The following is a 24,313-nucleotide window of genomic DNA, read 5'->3' on the forward strand; positions in this document are numbered from 1 at the left end:
CTAAAATGATGGCAGTTAAATTTTTTTTTACTCGTGGTAGCAGCTCGCTTGTTATCGCCACTGCTGCAGGAAGTTCTCATTGATAACTGTGATTCTCACTCCGGAGCTTAGGGGAGTTCTCCTCGCTGTCATTTACGTTGGGTTGTGCCACGACGTATGTTTTGATAAGCGTCTGCTCACGAGGTTGCATTCGAACACGTGGTTTACGTGTAGGCGGTAACTCAACTTTGTAGAAATCCTTCCAGCTCTGTTGGTGAAGTGGTTCCTAGTGACGTAATGCCTTTAAAAGAAATAATTTCTTCCGAGTGAATTCTGCTTCGTATGCTTGACTGCAAACAAGAATAAATAGGCACAGAACATCAAAAAATGAAGAGAAATAATATCCATAAACTGGATTTATTTTGTGTTACAATACTTTTTCTTGAAATAGTAAGTGCAACAGGTATGTGTTAGTTCTTTATGTACCTATTACTTAAATTAATACTTAGAATTTACAAGATAATTTTACGATTTCTATATAATAGCATATCTACTACTGTATTACGAGACCAACGTGTACTATCGAGCGTTACGCAAAAAATTAATTTATTAAAATATTCATGCCTGATAAATTTTTGATGTAAATACCATAAGAACAGCTTTATTTTTTTGCGGAAGATTTTCTTGTTTTTTTTCCTATATTCTGGCAATTCGGCCAACCAACTGTGAAGCTACCCTTAACTTAGTACTGGCGCATTGATATGTCTGCATCCTAATAGTTTAATTTTGTGTTAGTTTTCTCGAATTATAATTTTGAATTAAACTGCGTGTGTATCAAGATTTTTTTTTTTTTTTTTTAGGAATTTTGCTCTAGGAAATGAAATACTTTATAGCAACAATAATTACTCAATTTAGCAACATTTATTTCAGAAAGAAAAAAATAATAGCCTAGATTAACATAGAAATTTTCAAATGCCAAAATGCCATTGGTAGAAACATTTTTTCTAAGTCGGTGTAATGACTGCATATAATTTGTATTGGTTCAGTTGAGCTAATGACAGACAAGTAGATGAATTAATTTGTTTAGGGCTGACATGTGTTATGTACTGTATCGTTATATGTAGGTAATTAAGTTGTAATAGTAATTAAGTGAACTTACTCTGTAATTTCATAGATGTTAAATAACGTTAAGCACTAATTACAACTTCTTGTTAAGTTGCCTCTTACAATTAGGTATTTTAAACAAAAAAAAACAGATAATATTTGTACTTGATCATGCGACCTTTTAGTCACATAAACTTTCAGGCTCAACGCATACCACACAATAATAAACTGTGTGTTTTGCAATGTTAACATCATCCCGCTAAACCATTAGGCCTTAACTATTTTATTGGTTTGTAACAGTATTAAAATTAATTTTTTAAATTGCATAAACCATACGAAAAATTTTCTTTATCCCTTTTGAAAGTTATTGCTTCGACAGGTTGTATGTAGTCTTCTTTATTATATAATATGTAATTATTGATCACCAACATCTTAAAATATTTAGGTCTACTATATATAATTTCTTAAGATCATATTAATTTCAATGTTCAGAAATTAACTTCTGAAAAGCATTCAATGATATATAGTAATATATTTAATATGATATAAATTAAAATTAATATTAATTTCCTTTAAAATGATATATTTAATATTATTTTTAAATGTGTTTTTCTTAACAGCATGTTTCAGGTGTTGGAAATGTCATTTAGGAGTAAAACGTAATGTTTTTTATGGTTGGAATTGATTTTAAATTAATGATAAAAGCCAATTATATGTCTTATAAAGTTATCCTTCATCAGCCCAACTGAAACATATAAAAACAACTGAAATGAGCCAAGAGCGAGCACCATCTTTGTTAACAATACTCTAAATTGATTTAGTAATTTCAAATTTCTTTCTGATATAAGTTGAAAATTGGCAATATTCTGATCATCAGCTCATTTTAATTGTAAAATTATAAACAGGAAATGTTGCTTACAAGCATTAAAAAAACTAGTTGAGTTTTACTGGAGCAAGCCACACTTCGTGAACCTGGCCGTAAAACTATATTTTCTTGCTTACGACTAACTGAATTCGATGTATGCGAGGGGCAATGTTTATGCCGAATAAATTACTTGCTGATACGTGAAGTAATATTTTCAAATGTTTTATCTCGGCCACACAGAACAATTTTTCACCCCTTTACATTAACGAATCAACTAGGGCTTAAGGGCCCCGCCTACCTGGGCACACATGCGGTGTGCAGAGCTTCAGGAAAAACAACGCGATTTCAAAACTACTCAAGATATCCGAGTGGGGCCTATTTACGAATATCATTTAAGAGTTCGCTGAGGGCCGAAAGGTACTTTTAATTTCGGATTAAGTTTTTAAACTGTATTTTTAGAAGCGTTAAAATGGTTAAAACGCGTGTTTTCAGAGTAATTTTTTAGCGTAAAACAATCAGTACAGATTCTTGAAACCACTTAAGGGACTTGCATAACACCTTTATCTTCATTTCTCCACCATATAATGTTACGGTCACCGCTCAAATTTCACAGTTATCCTGTGACGACGAGACGAATGCGCGCCAGTTCAGAGCCTTGCGGTTAGAGGCTATACCGCGCTGGAAATACCAGCGAGCGTCGCGTGAGGTTGATAATAAGTGCGACGCTCGCCGGTGCTCCTAGCGCGGTATCGCCTCTAAGCGCAATGCTCTGAACTGACGCGCAGTCTTCTCGTCGTGCACGTAGGGCAGCTATGAGATCTGAGTGGTAAGAATGACTTTAAATGACTTGAACAATGAAGATAAAGGTGCAATGCAAGTCCCTTGAGTGCTTTCAAGAATCTCTACCGGGTTTTTCATACCTAAACTTATTTTTAAAAAAAACACGCGCTTTAGTCTTTTTCACTCTTATAAAGTTTAACAGTTTAACTTAACTGTTTAACTTTAAGTTATTTTAAGTTTAACTTTTACAGTTTAACTCTAATACAGCTTAACAAATGAAATGCGGAAACAGAACTTTGAGTCCACCCTCAGTGTATTTGTAATTTTTTCGTAAACAGACACCACACGGATATCTTTCAGTTTTAAAATGGTGTTTTTTTTTTCTTCTCCTGAAGCTCTGCGCACCGCGTGTGAGCGGGTCGGTGGGGCCCTAAAGGTTTCGACGACATGCAGAGAGGTGCCGAGGAGGAAAAGTGACAGAATTACATTGTTGGGTGAGACGGGAGTACTACCCTGAGAAAACCCAATGGCTGACGGCAGCGTTCGCCTAGATTTAATTTTGTTTGACCACCGGGAACCGAAGCTATGTTGCCTTGGTGGCAGGCGGGCGGTCTAACCACGAAGCTACAGTTTTTTTAAAAGTTATATTTCTTTAGGCGCGTTATGAAAAAAATTATGAGAGTGAATTTTTACGATGCACGCACACCATGCAACGAAATTTTCACAGGACGAAAAAAAAAAGGCTTCATACAAAAAGCTACATAGAAATAAAAAAAAATAATAATTAATGTTGTTCATGCGTTGAAATTAATATCGAATACTCGTATTTATTATATTTTTAAATGATTATATTTATATTTTACTAACAGTATTTATAATATCACTCCAGTACTGTTATTATTTCATTTCTATTAATTCTTTGCGTGCACAACTAAAGTTATGTTTTTGATCAAAGCCAAGTTAGAATAACTCTAACACGCGTGCATTTGTTCACGCATCCATTTTTTTTTTAATTGTAAAATGTTTGGCTCATTGTAGGTTTTTGTAAACTTGTAAACACCAAAGAGCCAACCAATCTTCCCATTAAGCACCATTATTGATATTTTGACACTTTCATAGGTTTTGACGTGAATGTGATCAATTGTGACGGTTACAAGTGCATACCCACGCCTTATCCGGGGTTCGTAAAGCGGAACCCCCGCACCGAGGCGTCTGACTGCGCCACAGGGGTCGGCAAAATGGCTGCTACTCTTCTCGGATAAAACGACGTAGTTTGACACCAGTGAACGACGCACGGCGTGTTGCGAGACGAGCACACACAGAATGAGGCACGACACGACACGACATTTTGTCTGATAATACTAGACCTCCATGCATTCACCTAAAAACAATGCACACAGAGTCAGACGCGGCACGACCGACGCCACAGAACTGACGCGATCAGACGCGAGGCGGTAATGTTGAAAGTCTGCTGTAACTTCGCCGCGAGCAGACTGTCTGATGGCTGCAGTGTTCTGCGCATGCGCGAGTATAAAAAAAAATTGCCAAAAAAGGCATGCCGTAATGTGCATACTTACTCTGTTGTAGTGTATTTATAGCTGACCAGTTAATTACTGATTTTCACCGTTACTTTAATTTGAGCAAATATTCACTTAAAAAGGTATTTTAATTAATTTAGTATTGTAAACACCTTAGCTCTCGGTATACGGAATTTGGTAGGAGTAATTTCGTGAATGGAACGGAAGACGCATGAACGGAAATGTGTAACCACGCTGCCGAAGGTATGCAGATGGCGGACCCACATGTAGCAACATAAACCCGTATATAGTCACTTTCGTAAACATTAAGGGATATACCAAAACTGTTGGTTTGCCAAATGAAAATTAATGATAGCAAAACTACCCTGGTACAAATTTGGTAATATGAAATTGTCACAGTAAAAAGTAATCTTTAAGTTTTAAAATACCTAAGAAATTTGGATTTACACTGTTGATAATACATATCTCCTTTCAAAGTTATAATGGTCTCGGTAGCGTGGTGGCAGAGCGTGCGATTAAGAAGCGCAAAGAATTTTTTTTTTGAAATGGTTCAAACCTTGTTTCTATAAACATTTTTAAAAATAAAATTACAATAATGAATATAATAATTATAAAGTTGAATCAGCAAAATTAGTTTAAGGTTTGTTTACAGGACGTCTTTCAGATTTATTTCAATCGTTTAAGCAAAAAAAAATACAAACATATACTTACGGTACTGTTATATTATGTGTTTTAAAATGTTATAGGTTAATATTTTTTTAATGCCATATAATAATAACTTCTATCGTGCGAAGATTTAAAGTACGAAAATCAGGGCCAAAGCAGGGGTTTAGAGATTTTTCAAGTCTTTTTCGTTTTTATCGGAACCGTTTCTAATAGTTAAAAATCCTCTGTCGGTTTCGTGCTGCTATCTGCGCTTGTCTATGGAAAGCATAACGTTTATGATTCAGGCGGGTGCAGAAAGTGCGTTGTGGTTCGTGACCTGAAATTATGGTATTTGAAAAAAAAATGATATTTTATTTATCAGTATATTTACCATCTTCGGCATTAATTTAAGGAATTTTACATTAAATTTCGTGTCCGTGTTTCATATTATAAGTTTATTTGCAACATGAACAACATGAGAACACATGAATTTGCTCGTTGCCGAGGTTAGATGTTTACACATCACTGGCGAGTACTGGAAGATTCGCTCACATTTTTTTTATGCAGCTGGCTGCAGATCGATTAGTATGTTTAATAAATATATATTATACATAGTAATAACAATATATTTTATAATCCATCTTTGAATGAATATCATGACAACAATTTGATTTCAAGACTATGGGAAGAAATAACGTACGTAACGGAAATACGGTGTTAAGCTGTCGCGTGGCATCGCGCGGTGTCGCGCCGTGTCGCGTCTTGTCTGATTCAGTGTGCGACCAGCCTGAGGCCCGTTGTGCAAAGGCATGGAAACGACGTTGCACCACCGCGTCTCTGCTGCTTCCACAATGCACTGAAAAGTAACAAATGGCAACCGATTAGATTGCATTTCAAGGTTAAGAAATATTAATTTAATTATAAACTATATTATGCGTCAAGATCATAGTGCGGACAGAATTTACGTACATATATGTAATTAAAACAAGCGATAAAGTTATAAGAGAACACTAGACATTATTGTAATCGAAACAAATTTCAGCGTATTTAGAACACAAACAAACATGGCTACCACCGCAGCCAAGCACTCGGCTTCTATTGGTCGCACGGAGCAACGTAAACGGAAGAGCTCAGTATTGCCTTTGTATATATATACTGTATAGAAGTCGCCAGCCCAGGTTAAAATTTCTAATACGGTTTGAGGTAGTTGGTTAATTCACCGCCGCAATCGCCACCATCTCTAGGGCATCTACTTGTGGTGCACCCTAGCGGACAAGTGTCGAACTCTTCAAACACCCCTTCCCCACCCTCCCTCTACATGCTTTGTCCTCCACCCACCCTCTACCACACCTCTCATCCCTACAGTTTTGTGACGCACAAACTCCCGTTGAACGACATTGAGCTGCAGTGAATGTTGGATGGGTGGTGCGGGGGAATGACAGCGGGCGACAGTGCTGCGCTCTAACGAGTAAATAACAACCTAAGACGATACAGGTCGTTACGGCAGCGCACTGCAGCGGTGAAGTTCCCAAGCTGCTCATCATACGCTCCTGAAAAACGTAGAGTAAATCCTATCCACTCGCGACTTCTATACAGTATATATATTCAAAGGTATTGCCGAGGTCCGTCTCCGTCTGCGTGGGGCTGCAGAGCGGGCCTGAAGAACATCGGGAGCACGCGCCGGCGAGTGAACTGTGCGCGTGGCAACCGGCTCTGCCCAGAGATTAGAAAAGGACCCAGATGAAGCCTAAAGGGGAGGGGGAAAATACTGTGCTACACGCACCAATATGGTGGCTGTTTGTTTACAAATGCATCAGCTGTACTTGTATTTAAGGTTAAAATGCTTAAAAATTTTTGAAAAATCGATGCAAATTAAGAATCAAGAGACCTTCATGTTGTTTAAAGACGAATTACTCCAGGAATATATATATATATTTTAAGAACAAAAATGGTGTGCATATCTATATTTAGCAAAACATACTTAAATTTTTTTTATGTCGTTCAGCCATTATTCCAACTCATATCAATATATGGTAATTTCATACTTTATGTATAAACCATTAACCGGTAATATTTTGATCTAACTTTCTTCCGAACAGCTTAAGACCTATAACTGCCAGCAAGTCTGTTATATATGAGGCTACAATGTTCTAGGTTCTTCTGTACTGTCCCTAATGCTTCCACCTTTCTCCCACTACCACATCCTAGCCCTAGGACTACCTGCAAAATTTCCAGGAACTGAGAGGGAAAGCGATAATTTACTGGATAAGGAGTCCGTAGGTTAGTATTGACGATTCTTCAGCATATTTCATGTGAATCACAGCACCACGCAGGACAGCCACCGTATATATCGGCCATAAAATCACCATTGAACGAAATTCAAATGAACATCACTAAAAATACATATATTTTTTTATTATCCTAAACAGCAATTAATTAAATAGGTGAAATAGTACTACTTTATACCGAAAAGGATCGTTGTCACAAAAAAAGAGATAAGGCAAAAATGAGATACTTTGATTTCGGCAGTCCCACAAGTAAGTATACTTTATCACGGTTACGAACTCACGGCAAATTTTCACAAAATCTCCTTCATTATGAAATTATAGAGCATGTACCTAAAGAAAAAAATACAGAGTAAATTAACACAATAAAATTGTCACCCTGGATATTATATTACAGCAAAGATGAAAAAAATATAAAGAAATTTACATTTAACACATACTAAGGATGTTAGTGTGCAATCTAAACTGCCTTGTGTGTGCTACTTAATAGAAAAGATTTATTTATCTGAAAATTTTTGTACAACTATTTTGGAGAAGCATTAGAAAAAAACACTTTGCAATAAAAGCTTGACCGCAAGAAAGAGCGACGAAAAAGATATATATATATATATATATATAATGTAGTCCAAGCATAACTTTAACATACTGCATATTTATTTCCAGCGCAGAAAACTAATTAACTGCAACGATGATTTAAACAAAAGAATGATAGAGAAACACAAGCTTGCTTGGAACAGTTAATTCAAGAAAATGGCCCCATACATATATTTATCAAACTAATCAGGTCTCCTCCAGTATTTTTTAAGCATTGTAACATCTCTTTATATTACTGCAACCCAAAAATAATACAAAAAAAAACACTTTCTTAAATTGCGTTTATACCAATTTATAAACATTTGGTAAACATTCTAAAATACATGCTTCAGTACACGTAACAATTCTTAAGTTTTTAAAATATTTCAGGAGGCACAAGATTTTCAAATTAAAAGAACGCACAGACTCAAAGTAGTGTATACAGCTATATAAAATAAAATAAAAAATTACAAAATATAAAATTACAAAAAATTCTGGCTTGTGCTAGAACTAAAGATGGACTCCCAATCATCCGTTTCATCCGTCCGTCACCCGTCCGTCCGTCAATCACGTGACTTGCAGCCAATCAGATGGCCCGAAAAATTCCATCCGTCCGTCCGTCAAAACCTTGCCAAGCTTTAGCTATTGACGGACCAACGGATGGTCCACCGCCTTGTTAAGTCGATCGTCTTCAAAACGACTTTTCGAAAACAGTGTTCGATTTTTTTAATTTGCAATATATAGAAGGCTGTGTCTATTGACCGATTATTATTGCCGTAATAATAGTAAAGATTGCTTATGAGAATGAGCTTTTCGGAAGAAATGCTGATAAATTACGTCCGGGAAAGGGAGCATTTGTATAATATATATATAGCAAAGACTATCGGGATAAGCAACTGAGGGAAAAAGCCTGGATAGAAATAGCTTCTCTGTTTCCTTTCACGCAGTAATAAAAGAAGCATAATTTTATTTATTGCTGGCATGACTAATGTTATTTTTAAGACGGCACCCGTTTAATCATCTTGTCAAAGCACGGTTCCCGCCTGTCAACTTATTATCACATTCATAAAAACAAAAGTTAATTATCTTAAGTAAATTATTTTCACCAAAAGTTTACCTATACAATTGAGAAAGTATGTGGCGGAAAGTTGTAGCACTGATATTTTAGAATAGTGACGGATGGACGGATGGCGGATGGTTGAGTCGGTAATAATTGCCGAGAGAAATAACGGACCGAAATCGACGGACGGACGGGTGACGGACGGATGAAACTGATGATTGGGAGTCCAGGATAACTCTTATCCTTGCGAAACAAAGGAGAAGTTTACAAGCTGGCCGAAACTTTTTTTGTAGTTTTAATTATTAAAATTCTAATTTTTTATCTTTTATTTCGTTTATATATTTATATTTTCATTTTATTTTATATTGTATTTTTTATTTTTGCTTTTTTAGGTTCACTAATCTTCATTTAGGAAAACGTGCGTTAGTTTTCTACGTGTGCTCCTGAATATTCCTGGCGGAACTTCTGCTGATATTCTCCGAGTGTTTCTGATTATTACCGAAAAAAAATCACTGCGTGTAAAATTTTTTTCGTAATGATACAAGCAATTTTATTAAGAGTTTCGTTTATTTAGTAATTCCTGTTACAAAATCAGCATTTAAAATATATTTGTTTTGTTTTGTGGAATCAAAAAAAAAATTATTACAAGACGATTACTGTGTCTTAAAACAACTGAGAAACACTATCATGCAAGACGAACTTCCTTCTTTTTGTTGTATAGTGAAGCCCTCCTCTTGCGATCGAGAGAGAGCACCAGCATCCCACCCAAAAAAGAATAATATTTATCAATACGTAACACTTGGGGCCATCTGTTGTTGAAAACAGAACTACTAGCGACAAGTTTCTTGTATTAAAAAATAACTCTCGCTGATGAAAAATAATTAAAAAATAAATTATGTAAGTAATTGTTCCAATTGAAAAGTCTCATTTTTCATCTGACATTAGTCGCAGAAGCTAACATGTATCCTGGTTGGACGCCTGTAGCTGTATCAAAATGAAACCGCTGTAGATACTGAGGCAAGGAGTTTACCTTGAGAAAAAAAACTAAATGTTATGAGAGAAGCGAGTGTATTTTGGGTCTTTTACAAAACCCATTTATTTGCAGTCAGTGTCAGAAATTCTTTAGTTGAAGTTATTTCTTGAATTAACATTGTAAGACCTGTACAACTAAGCTGAATAAAGAAAACCACGACGGGTTTACAACACCGAGGAAGTGGAACGAAGGAAAAATATTAGACGATTATAATGATTACGAAGAATGTAAATATTCTAATGCTATAAATAATATCCCAGATGTCGCTAATTTAAAATTTATAACGAACGAATAAAGAAGCACCTTCATGGGAAATGAAAATATATTTACACCAAATTCTAGTTGCCCCCAAGAAATTGCGAACAACGGAAAACGACCTGAAGCTGACAAGATCGAAGACAGCGATGAAACATCTGAGTTGACATGATTGAAATCTATGATGACACATCTTTGACTGACACGATTTGGATTTCAAAAGTAATTGTTTTCTTTCTCAAAATCTGATTTCTAACTAATGCCGAGTTCTCGTAATACAACTTCTAACTTAAAGATGTAAAAATCATCACCAGTTACTGACAAAATAGCGAGTAATAATACAGTCATACCAACAATAAAGTCATGTTCGATCAAAAAATGCAATAGAAATCAGTTGGAGACACATGTAGATGGTGCAGTTGGAGCACTTAAAGCAATTGGAGCACTTGGAGCCATTGAAGCAGTTGGAGCTGTTGGTCGATTGGAGAAATTGGAGCATTGGGGCACTTTGAGCAATTGGAACATTGGAGCTCTTCGAGCAATTGGACCATTGGATCATTTGTAGCTTTGGATCTGTTGAAGCACTTAAGAAATTGGAGCAGTTGGAGCTGTTGGAGTCCTTGGGGCATTTGGAGCTTTAGAGCACTGGGAGCAATTGGAGCACTGGAGCTCTTTGAGCGATTGGAGCATTGGAGGTCTTGGGTAATTGGAGCACTGGGATCTTTGGAACTGTTGAAGCAATTGAAGCATTGACTTTTGGAGTCAATGACTGCTGAAGCCATAGACAGTTGGAGCACTTGGATCATTTGGAGCTGTTGGAGCCAAATACTGTTAGAGCTATAGAGTGTTGTAACAATGACTTTTTGGAGCCAAAGATGTTAGAGCCAGTGACCTTTGGAGATACAGATAGTTGGAGCTAAAGACTGTTGGAGCCAAATACATTTGGAGGCATTGTGTCCTACCACATCTTTCGACCGATCGTATCCTTCTGTTGATTTTGGATCATTATGTATGTAGTCAGGTCGATTTGTCTCGTGGTTTGGTAGACATCTGGTCTATAGCCTGGCTTTGTACATGACCTGACCTCGTGGTCTGAAGACATTTGGCCTATATGCATAACATTGTACAAGACCTTGTTGGAAGGTATTCCAAGTATCGAAATGTTTGACTTCCATGGTAGGCACACCGACAACATATTTATTTCGTCGGACATGTATCTTGTCAAAAGTATTTTTTTTTGTAGAGAGAATGATCAATAAACTCCACAAAAGGTAATAAGAAAAATAATTAAAAATTTATTTTAAGTTTTAGTTACTCTTATACTGTTTGGTAACCAAGCCAAGGATCGGAACAGATCGAGTCATTTAATAATTATTTTTTTATGGCTTTTGGAACTTTTCCCAAATTTTTTGTTTAATTGTTACGAATTTTCAAGATGGTGGCCAATGCGTCATCATCGGCTTACTGAAGGCTGGTATATGAGGAATTTAAGCCTCTTTTAGGACTTTCCACCATATTTATTGAAATTAATAATTTTTACCTAGAATAAACATTTTTTTTGGAACGAGCAAGGATCTAACCAAGCACTGTATTCGATAAAATCAACCAATTAATGGCTGTTTTTTTATTAATTTTTTAATTTTTCCCGAATTTTAGCATAATAATCACAGATTTTCAAAATAGCGGCCAATATGGTGGGCGCCCTGGAAACAAATTATTACTGCACTCTAGCGAGTAAAAATTAAACTAACATGGCAGCAGCGTCCTCTAGTAGAAGAAAACAATATGTTGGATCCAAGATGGCGGCCTCCAGCAGATGAAAACAAGATGGTGGAAATGATGTTATACTAGCTGGTGATATATATACCTTGGCATTAGTGGTGGGAGGACAGTCTGCAGGTGGCTTCTGTGGAGGAAAGATCTGTCGCTATTTTTATTTTTGCCCTTACCGAGTTAGAACCAAGGTCTACACGATGTAAGTGCTTTTTTAATTTCTTTTTAAATTTTAATTCATTTTTTTTTAATTTTTTTACATTTTTTCCCATTTTTCTGATAATAATTTCGGATTTTAAAAATGGCAGCCGTGATGTCATCATCCAAGATGGTGGAATGTTTCTTTAATTTTTTTAATTTAAAAAATGTTCCCGATTTTCCACCAACCTTAGCGAAAATTGCAACTGTTTTATAACAATTCAATATGGCGACCATGGTATCCTAATTGCCAAGTTCGTGACCTCAGCGGCTTATGGATGCTTGTAGATGCTGATTTTAAGCCGCTTTGGAGACTTTTCAAGCTGTTAAAAATTTTTGAGGACTGAAATGAGACATTTTCTCTCAAAACGGTAAATTTTCCCTCGAAATAAGGAAATTTTTGTTTTTATAATTTTTTTAAAGATTTTTTTGGTAGAATTTCCTCTCCTAAAAATGAAAATTTTGGCTAATTTCTGCTAATCTTTGGCGAATTTTGAGTAATGTTTGGCAATTTTTGGGAAATTTTGAAGGTCAAGGTCAAAGGTTAAGGTCAAAATATCCAAGATGAATTACGTGACGTCATAATCCAAGATGGCGGTGACAAACATCAATCCTCACCCTGCACCCTGCTTCAGGAGGAACTATTATTTACTAATCGTTCATATAAGATTATCAACAGAAAACATTTCTTGATAGATGTAATATAAATATACCCTATCATATGAATTAGATATATTTCTAATCATCCCTAGATAAGACCCAGTGCAATAATGAGTGTCACAATGTCGCGCCGGCCGTGAGAGCTTAGAACCGCCGCAGTTCGACACACCCTGCGACGCTCGGGTCACTCTAGTGAGCCAACTTATCCCGCTAGACTCTTTATAAATTTACTGTCTTAAAGCTAAAAGAATACGCAAAAATATTTGTGCAGGAACTTTTCGCATTGAGCTCTTCATTTTTGTGTAAATTGTATTTTTATCTGGATGCCAGAGATAAAAATACTTATTTCATAACTTAATCGATTTAAATATTTTATCCTTAACAATAACACTCGGATTATTTTTTTTCAACATTAATGTATAAACTAGCGTTTCTAGATTATTTTAGTATATTCATGGAGAATCTACGTTAAAAACTGCATAAATGTGAAGCATTTTAATGGACTGCTGTAAGTCGCTGTTATCGAGGACTTATAACTGTTCGTTTTCGGTGATACGCGCAAAGTATAAAACGACAAACTTCCAGTATGTTGTTCAGCGTTGTTTACTCTACCACAGTGCAAAAATTCAGCTCTGGACAAATTTTTCACAGGTCTTCGTTTCCGGGACTATTACTTCTTCCTAACGATGCTCACTCTGTCCCTTGAAACTTTACAAGTTTTTTTTTGTGTGACTAGTCGTCAAGGTCAGACACCAGCCTGGGAGTGTCCGATGGGCAGGGGGTGCCTAACGGCAGGGGGTGCCGACGGGTGCGTGCAACACAGGTTCAACTACTGTACAGCCTAAGATACGAGTGTTGTAGGCAACTGAACCATAACAAATTCAGTGTTGCAAAAGAGGATTTCTTTTGGGTGTTGCAAATTACTAAAAAAAAAATAGAAACATATTTTATTTTACAGATTAAGTTTCAAACTATCAAGTATAAAAATCTGAAAATTTTTCCATCGAGAGATTTATTGGTGGTTTTCACCAAAATGTTAATGCCTAAATCAAGCGACACTTAGGTCTACAACATACATTCGGCAATTGATTAAACGATTTCGTAATAAGTTATCTTGTAGTGCAGATGGTACATATCACATCAAATACAAATTAATAGGAAAAAAAGAATAGTTGATCAAAAAAATGGTACCCAAAAGCCCTAAATTATTAACTTTAAAGTTAAATATTTTGGAAATTATGCTTCTTAAACAACAGACAACTACAATTTTAAAGTGTCCATGCTCAACTCTTTTATGTAAAAAAAATCTGTGAAATATGGTTTTAACCACGGTCGATAATCAAAATGGGCTAGAACAGCTGATAGAAATTAAAAAAAAAAAAAACATCTACAATATTTGGCCGTGAAACTCATAAATGAACCGGAAAAGGGATGGGGGGGGGGCGTGGCTGTGTCATGGACACGGCCGTGTGTTGTACGTGAAGATGTGTACCTAAAAAATAATATTTTCTATACAAAATATAAAATACGCTATTTTATGTATGTTATAATCATGTTTGAACACAAAGAAGTCGCGTATAGACCTACATATATTTTTGATTATATGTTGTTTTTTTAATTTTAACACCATATATATTCACTGTAACTATTTTACACTAATTTTTTTATATATGCAGTCGATAAATTTTGACGAGAGCTGACGATTGAAATTCAAACGAACGTCGTAGCTTCTCCGAGTCAAAGGTAAATACTAAATGGAAATCTCGAAACTCAGCAAAATGACCTCAAAATGGACGGCACTTCCCCCTCCACCGCGCGCGATGCGTCACAGTCCTCACTTAAGGGGCCCGCCTCGTCAGGGGTGTATGTGTGTTAGTGAGGCGGGATGATAAGCGCGATGCTCGCTGGTGCTTCCAACGCGGTATAGCCTCTAAGCGCGAGGCTCTGAACTGACGCGCAGTCTTCTCGTCGTCACAGGATAACTGTTAAATTTGAGCGGTGACCGTAACATTATATGGCGGAGAAATGAAGATAAAGGTGTTATGCAAGCCGCTTAAGTGCTTTCAAGAATCTGTACTGATTGTTTTATGCCTAAAAATTACTCTGAAAACACGCGTTTTAACCATTTTAACGCTTTTAAAAATACAGTTTAAAAACTTATTCCGAAATTAAAAGTACTTTTCGGCCCTCAGCGAACTCTTAAATGCTTTTCGTAAGCAGACCCCACTCGGATATCTTTAGTGGTTTTGTAATCGCATTGTTTTTCCTGAAGCTCTGCACACCGTGTGTGTGCCCGGGTAGGCGGGTGCTTTAAGAGGAATGGAAAGGTACAATATTTTGGGAATCCTGGAATCGAAGATCAAGGATAAAATCTGAACTACTCATCATATTTCTTTGCGGTTTGTTTTGCCAACTAGATAATTTAATTACAGAGGGTTGTGTGTACAGCAGTGGCCACAATAATGCATAGTTTTTTAGAAAAAAATTAAATAACTTTATGCAGAAATAAGGGGTATTAGCCACAAAATTAAAAATTATACCAAAATGTAATTTTTATATTGTGTAATATAATATTATCTAGAACTCTATTATAATCAAAGTGAAAAAAACACTTGATCGCTGAATTTTAAAGGAATTTTAACCAATAAAAAACCTGCCATGCAACATTTAGGTAAGCAAGGACATGCTTGTTGAGCAATTACGTAAAATTCTGTATTATAGAGTTCTAGATAATATTGTATTTCACCATTCAAAAATTATATTTTGGTATAATTTATAATTTTGTGGCTAATACCCCTTATTTCTGCATAAAGTAATTTAATTTTTTTCTAAAAAACTATGCATTATTGTGGTCACTGCTGTACACACAACCCTCTGTAATTAAATTATCTAGTTGGCAAAACAAACTGCAAAGAAATATGACAAGTAGTTCAGATTTTATCCTTGATATTCGATTCCAGCATTCCCAAGATATTTTACCTTTCCATTCCTCTTAACATAACGAATTCTTTGATCCTTTAGCTATCCAGTGGTGTAATTAAATTTTGGATGGAGATGACAGATGTGTAGCTGCAACACCAAAGTGTATCCCCCGATTTTGTTTATCATTCGTTGTTGTTTTTTTTTTGAAATGCCTCCCACTACGGAAGCGAGCACGTGTGACTTGTGTGTGGCTGTGCCCCGCAGCGCGCGGGGAACGCGGCGACAGCGGCGACAGCGGCGGGTGCGGCTACGGGGCCGTGAAGGGCGGGCCGACGCTGCAGTGGGCCGCGAGCGGCAGGGCGCAGTGGGCCTGCGACCCGGGCTCCCAGCTGCTGGGCGCGGCCAGCTCCGGCTGCGTCGACGGCCGCTGGCAGCCTCCGGTGCCCGTCTGCGTCAGTGAGTGCGCGCCCGGGCCCCGTCTCTCACGGTCAGGGGCGCAGCCGAAGGGGGGGGGGGGTGTTTAGGGATTTAACCCTCCCCCCCCCCCCCGTTAGCACCATTTCTTATTCATCACTCAAACAAAATTTCATATTATAAATTAATAAAATTTTTATCATTACAATATTTAAATTTAAGTACCGAAAACTGCTAAAATAGCACCTAATTTACATCTTAAAATCCAAATTTTCCCGGGGGGAAGACCCCCGGACCCCCCGGCTTTAATACGGGGAGGGGGGGGGGGACATGCGTCTTAACACCCCCCATACACAAATCCTGGCTACGCCACTGCTCAGGGTGCCACACGTCGTTACATCCCTCGTATTTTTTGAAATTGAGAAATTAGTAAAAGTTGAAAATAAGTAAAAATATAATACAAGTCAAAATACAAGTAGCTTGCAGCCGTAAAATGGGGTGAATTTTATCGAAAGTGGGCAATATTATATTTTTTAATCATAATATAGCCATCATTTTATTTTAAAAATAGCGGCGCCCAGCTGTTTCACCCGCGATTCAACAGTTAAATTTAACTAAAAAAAAAAAATATAGCTACTGGTCAAGTGCGAGTCGGACTCGCGCACCAAGAGTTCCGTACCACCACATTATGCCACGCTTAGCTCGAGTCCGACTCGTACTTGGCCAAATTTTATTATTTGTTGTTATACTTTAGAGTTTGTACTTTAATCACAATAAGTTTGACTGTTGCATGTAATGCCGTTTTTAAGTTAGAACTGAAATAAAAATAATGTTTTAAAAATTTCGGTTATCATAACCGCTTTATTGGAAGACATTTCTCGGACATTGTCAATAGATTATAATGTTACTGTATGATACAGGTGGCCTCAGAATAGCGGTTAAAATACTGTTATAGTTTTGGGGTGTTTTAAGAGTCGAAAATTTACTGCAATACGTCTCAGTAAACAATGTTTCGACACTTATTGTTTTCTGCATATATGTAGAGATTTTAGTCTCTCGATACAAGCGAGCAGCCAACATACAGCTGTCCGTGCGAAAAACATGGGGTGCCCAGATCTATCCCTGTCACTTTTAGTGTTTATCCTTTGACTTTTGTTGTTGACACTAATTGAAAATACCACTTTCGAAGGGAACTGTAAGCATTTGAACTGGAAAGGCAAATTTGTAGAGATAACGGGACTACGTGGTGTGAGTACTATCTCTCCTTTGGCTCCTCCAGTGATAATGGTGGCCTGCACAATATGCTTTTACAGCTCTGTGATGCATATGCTAGTGCCATTGCTCAACCTAGTTGTATCGAGATTACGCATCACCGCATCAGTATCATAGGCACACCGACATTTCAGCTCGAACTTACGTGACGGTACCCCTGATAACTATAATGGGTTTAAAACTCAACAGGGTATGTAGTTGCATCATCATTTGTTATCAATGTGTCAATAGATCTGTAGATGGTTTCCTCTCCAGGTAGTTTATCAATAATTTTGTTACTTATATATACCACCGATTAATTCTTAGTCGCCATGATCGCCGAGTGCGATCAATGTATGTAAGTATTTATTTGAGGAGAAAAACGTTAAAAACTTTAAAAACCTAACTATAACACTGTTTAACAATATGGTATTATTAATTTCTCAGGGCTAGCCGAACATCTTATGTAAATGCCAAACGCTGAACATGTGACATTTCCCCCCATACAGGAATTATCATCACCTGCGTTTTTGAGGCTATATTTCTTTAAGCGCGTTGAGGCAGAAATTTTAGTTTGCACCGGAAATGAGATGAAATATGCGCGCATTACTCAACGGGAATTTAACAGGTCGGAAGTCAATGTGCATGCATGCAGAAGCTGCTATAGCCACGAGCCGAAATCGTCAAGAGAACGGACTTGCGTGTATCAACATGCACCCGTAAATATTAACTTTCGCGAACATCGGGGGATGCACTAAGCATATTGCTGTGCCAAATTTAACTTTCTGGTATTGAATGTATCCTGGAACACTTTTCAAACTTATAACAAAATATAATCGCAACTATAAAAATCCCTACAATTTACTATCCAGTAAAATTGTTTTGGAATAAATCATGGTAAATAAGATATTTAACATTTTGTTGGTTATCTAAAGAATGAAAAACGTTGTGTTATCTGTTAAGTAAAGTTGCAGTCTAAAAGATACTTTAAATAAAATTAACAGGTAACATTTTAGAACCCATAATGTAAATCCAAGTATGTGTGTGTGTGTGTTTTTTTTTTTGCTTAATTGGCAGAAATCAGTCTGAAAATACTTCCCACAAACAAACCTTATACTTATTGAGCTGAATCAAAATTTAAGATGTAACAGTAACAATTCAACCTAGAAATTATTTTATTCAACATGGCGTCGAATATATCTAGGCTAACAAATTTTTGTGTCTCTACAGTATGACGAGCGATGCACTATCTCTACATTTTAATGCTAACAAAGGATTTTTAAAATTGTAATGAGTATGTTATAAGTTGTCATTATTTCTGTTTATGACTATAAATTATAACGTAATTTTTTAAAATATATTTTTACTATTATAAATTTTAGTTTAGTACACCAATAAGCTTAGTACATCCCTCGATGTTCGCGAAAGTTAATATAAACGGATGAATCACGTAGATCCGCAATTTTTCGATATTTCTGAGACTTCAGCAGGTGGCACCACCGTGTTTAGGGACACATTTTCTTTCTAAGCGACTTCCATTTCACTTACGAAGTTATTCATACTAAATGCCGCATACCAAGAATTAAGATGTTTACACATAAAAAACTTAATTCTTATAGTTGTTACATTGTTGTTCATAGACTTGGTTGTTTTCAAGTTTCTAAAATCAGGAGCATACACAGAATTTCATTTCGGAAATGGTTGTGGAGTCTTGAGGGATGGAGAGACCTCTTTGCCTACAGTTTTCTTTCAAGTTATTTTAATTTGTTGTTGACAATGATATATTTTTTAGGACTTAGAAAATAAAGGGGGGTAGGGAGTGTACCCTCCATCTCCCCACATGTGTATGATCCTGTCTAAAATGTGTTGAATATTTCGTTCTCTGTGGACAAGTACACTAACTTTAATGCATATTGTTACGAGTGGGGAAACACGGTTGTTAATGATAGCATAATAAATTATATACTGATTATTTGCAGCTAATATTTACATTACTCATTTAATCATCGCACTTAAAAATGTCTGTTCACAAATCACTAAATATCTGTCTAGTCCACAGTTCGCACTCCTCACTGGAGCCAGGCTCAACGGTGGTTCGCCCCTTTACCCTGCGCCTGTCCACACACACACACACACAGTCTCGCGCCACTCGGTCGCACTCTCACGGTCCCGTCGCCCCGCACATGCGCCGCTCGTTTGGTTGGGGAAGATGGGGGAGGGGGGTATTGTCTCTCGCCCTCTTCGCAAAACTCGCACTTAACTTCACTTTCGGAGTCCGGCGTGGCCGCTTTTATACCAGTTGGTCGTCTTTCTGGAATGGACTGAAGTGGCTGTGACATGTCGCGTCATCCCGGGCCGACCGGACGCCCGAAGCGTCCAGAACAGTGGCGTGAATAGCTCGTCAACCCACGTGGCGGCCTCGGAAAGCCCGCAGGATTCCCAGGCCACTAAGGGATAGATGACAGGGGCGAGGAAGGAGTGAGGGGGGGGGGAGGAGCAAGGGGTGGTGAGGTCGGGCCCGCCCGGGGACGCACCACAACGCCGAAATACCACAACGCCGAAATACCACAACGCCGAAATACACTAACGCCGAAATGCCAAATTGACCACAACGCCGACAGCTAGAAAACTGCTGTGTATCACAACGCCGAAATACACTAACGCCGAAAAATGTCATTGCAGGACTGCCACAAAGGTTAGGTAGGTTAGATTTGGTTAGGTTAGACTAGGTTAGGTTAGAATAGGCTATGATAATGAGTGAGAGATTTGGTAAAAACGGGTTTGAATCCCAGTGTGAGCTGTTTCAGTCGTACTGCTTGCAGTGTAGGCGCAGCCGCACTCCGACACGGCCGAGGGAAAGATATACTGTTCACTGTTGGGCAACACGAGAAACTGTTCAGAAAGTATACCATTGTATTGCATGTTTCTTTACGAAATTTCTTAACTGCTAAAAGGACCAAACTGTGTAGGGAAATACTTGCAGATAAAAAGCGAAATGTCTGGATAGATAAGAATTCATAAAGTAAATAATTGTGTTCTCAGTTTAGTCATATGTTTATTAGTTCATTTTTAGCTGCAGTGTAACTAGTCATTTATAATAATAATAAATAATACGCCAAGTGAAATTCATAAATCGATAAAAATTAAGGGAAGATATTTTTGGGGATCGATCATCAAAAACAACTAACTGTATCGTTTTACCTTATTAGATATTTTAAGATGTGATTATAATAAATAAGAAAGCAAAAAAAAAATTTTTAAATTTTTTAACTTTTTAACGCGATTCATTTGATTAGATGTTTAAATCAACCTTCCATCCCCCCTTTAGCACCAAATCATAAATTTAATTTCTTATTAATCACTAAAATTTAATATTAAAAATTAATAAAATTTTTACCATTACAATATTTAAATTTAAGTACCGAAAACTGTTAAAATAGCACTATTTTACACCTTAAAATCCAAATTTTCCCGGGGGAAGACCCCCCCCTCCACCCCCACCACTGCTTTTATACGGGGGGGGGGGAGGGGGGCGCATGCTTCTTAACACCCCCATACACAAATCCTGGCTACGCCACTGGTAACATGAAATAAAGCTACACTGACAGTCGCCAGACGTGAGAGACAGAGAGAGAGAGAGAGAGAGGGCAGGATGTCGCGCTGCCCGCAGCGGACCGCGGGGGCTCCAGGACGCGGTGCGACTTCGAGCCGGAGGACCTGTGCGGCTGGGCGCGAGGGGCGCGGGTGGACCCGGAGGGCGGCTACTCGTGGCGGCGCCGCAGCGGGGCCACCCCGTCGCGCGCCGCGGGCACGGGACCGCTGTTCGACCACACGCTGGGCCCGGGCCGCCGCGGTGAGTCCTCGCTCTCCGGCCCCGCCCTCAGCAGCGTCCAATAACACACTTCGTAACGTACTTCCAAAAAAAAAAAAAAAGATGAAAAAGTATCATACGTAGTACTATGTGTTAGAACTACCAGAACCAGTGGCGTAGCCAGGGGGGGGGGGGTTTCAGGGGTTCAAACACCCCCCCCCCCCTCTCCCTTAGCACCAAATATTTAATTAATTTCTTATTCATCACTCGAACAAAATTCATATTAAAATTAATAAAATTTTTACCATTACAATATTTAAATTTAAGAACCGAAAACTGCTAAAATAGCACTATTTTACACATTAAAATCCAAATTTTCCCGGGGGCCAGACCCCCGCTTAAATACGGGGGGGGGGGGCATGCTTCTTAACACCCCCCCCCAATTACTCAAATCCTGGCTACGCCACTGACCAGAACAATGTATAATTTTCTCTGCTATGTAATGTTTCATAACATAATGTTGCAAACCTATCCTATTCACCCAATTTTTTACTGTACTTCGTGACTCTACAAGTAGTACTGGTTACAAATCATCTAGAGATCTTCGTAAATTTTTCTTTTATCTTCGTTGATTCACGAGCAGGAACTTTGTTCGCTTACTTTGAATATGAATACACAAGGATAATCTTGGTTAAAGTAAACAAACATTCAATAACTTGTGGAGTCCACGCGCGACAGATGTGAAACTTGTGCTTATTAGATATTGTTAGGGATACATTATTAGTATTTTTTTTATTGAACAAGAGATAATGATTGAGAATAGTAAGGATGAAGGCATATTCTCAAATGAAAAAGAAAAAAATTACTGAGGAGTAGAAAACACGAGCAGCGTTTCGAGAATTCCTTTGCATCACTGCTACGTCATTTCTACCTCTCCCCTGCCGACTCCCCTTCCCGCCGTTACAACTAGCATATAGTGTTGCTATGCTACGTACCTGTCCCAATCTCCCTTGCCACCTTCCCCCTCGATCGTTAGTGCATGCGTTGGAATAGCGTCGTCGATGACGCATTCTACTCCTCTACCGGTTCCCCCGCCACGTACCTAACTATTCCCCACATTCGATCGGAATTTTCGTAACGGTTGAAAATTTTTGTCCCCTGAGCAAAGAAGTTTCGCTTCAAAAAACTCTTCCTTCTTCCACGTGCCTGATTACCCTTAACACAATCGAACACGAAACTCTGAAGTCTGAATCCAGCTTAGTTCCTACGAAGACTCTCCTATTTGAAATTACGAAATACTTTTCGTTTGCTTGAGGTGCATTCTTCGAAGGAAAGTCCGTAAGTATAGGCACTGTAATTTCTAACAGTGGTGTTAGTAATTGTCGGGAGACGGCATGCGGTGACGAAGTTCAAGTCACAATATAACACCGTCGTATTGTCAAGCCCAAAACATTGCTGAAATAACGTCAACTGATTGTTAGTAAGTATAAATTATAATTTTCGTCGTTAAAAAGCAGTCACTTTCATAAAAAAATATGACATTTAAAACTGTTTCTACAATAAAAACACTACACTTCAGCCAATGTTTTGGGCCTCTAACCAATATGGCGCAACAATTAGCTGAAGGGAAAAAACCGATTAAACACACTTACCACGTAATCATGTAGACTAGACCACCCCCTGTGTACAAGTTACAAGTAAATTCCATTGTAGCTATGGGGATATATCAAGGAAGTGGTTTCACAAAACTACATGCGGACTCTTACAGTTAAACGTGCAGTTTTACACGTAACAATATGTTTGTACAAGTAATATTACACTCATGTTACGAAAAATTTGTTGTAACATTCATGGGCTTGGAATATGTATTAAAATTTATTCTAGTCTTACATCCAAGAAAAATATTTTAAAAGTACAATTTGAATGCTTCATAGACGTATAATGGATATAATATTCACGGTAACTGTGGAATACAATATTGATGGTTTTGAGGTTAGGAGGATATCACACAATTTTAGACCCAGGGTTAATGTGGATTTTGTGACAATTTTAGAACACGTAAATAGTCCTTTTTTTATTTCCACTTTAATTAGACTTGCATATATTTGATGCTACTCTTTATTACAAACTCTACAATAATATAAATAAATTATCTGTTAGGTTTATAACCACCATCTGTAATTGTAGCTGTTATTTTGATGATGTCGCTTCGAACTCGGCAAGTTTTAGGTACCGAACATCTCGAAATTAATATTTATTGCTAAAATTTTCAAACAAGCTTTTAACAGTCGTATTTTACATAAATTTCGAGCACTAAATGTAAATAAGTATATGTGAATTAAATTTTTGCACTCGATCATTGCGTGAGTAAAATTATTAATCATGTAACTGAGACTGTATTTATAAATATAAAAATACTATAGCATCAAGTTCCTGTTTTAAATACAATCATAGGGTCAAGCCAAATTATGATCGCTTCTCCAAAACCTGCAACAAACACGTTTTAACAAGGTCCATGACAGGGGCTTAGCCAGTGGTGGGGGGGGGGGGGGTTAGGGGTTCAAACCCCCCTCCCTTAGCACCAAATCTTTAATTAATTTCTTATTCATCACTCAAACAAATTTCATATTAAAATTAATAAAAAGTTTACCATTACAATATTTAAATTTAAGTACCGAAAACTGCTAAAATAGCACTATTTTACACCTTAAAATCCAGATTTTCCCGGGGGAGGACCCCCGGACCACCCACTTTAATACGGCGGGGGGGGGGGGGGGGGGGGGTATGCTTCTTAACACCCCCTATACACAAATCCTGGCTACGCCACTGGTCCATGATATTTTAAATAGAAGTTCAAAAGGTTAAAGAATCATTTACTTTGGTAACGTGACAATAGTAGTATATAATAGGGCATCCGGGCACAGGCGCCAGGCGCGTGGTGCCGGTGCCGAGTCAATGACCGATTGCTCTGACGTCACGGCGGCCATCTTGGATGTCCTTGACCATGACCTTTGACCTTGACCGTGACCTTGACCTTCAAAATTTGCCAAAATTTACCCAAAAATCGCCAAAAATCGACACAATTCGTCAAAAAGTCAATTTTTTGGAAAAAACCTTCCGTCAAAAAATCTCAAAAAATTCCACAATTCAAAAATTAGGATTTCGAA

The 24,313-nt window shown here is 37.6% G+C and overlaps 1 protein-coding gene across 1 annotated transcript in view; it reads left to right on the top strand.

Moving 5' to 3' along the window:
- Positions 1-96: 96 nt before the first annotated feature.
- The window catches only part of LOC134532351 (MAM and LDL-receptor class A domain-containing protein 1-like), a 41,405-nt gene continuing 17,188 nt past the window's right edge, over positions 97-24,313 (top strand). Inside the window, exons 1-3 of the mRNA XM_063368779.1 lie at positions 97-442; positions 15,935-16,126; positions 21,006-21,188. Of these exons, the coding sequence (XP_063224849.1) occupies positions 367-442; positions 15,935-16,126; positions 21,006-21,188 (451 nt within the window). The 5' untranslated portion in view covers positions 97-366. The remainder of the gene's footprint in view (positions 443-15,934; positions 16,127-21,005; positions 21,189-24,313) is intronic.

This window comes from Bacillus rossius, chromosome 5 (genome assembly GCF_032445375.1).
Source record: "Bacillus rossius redtenbacheri isolate Brsri chromosome 5, Brsri_v3, whole genome shotgun sequence".
NCBI lineage: Eukaryota > Metazoa > Arthropoda > Insecta > Phasmatodea > Bacillidae > Bacillus > Bacillus rossius.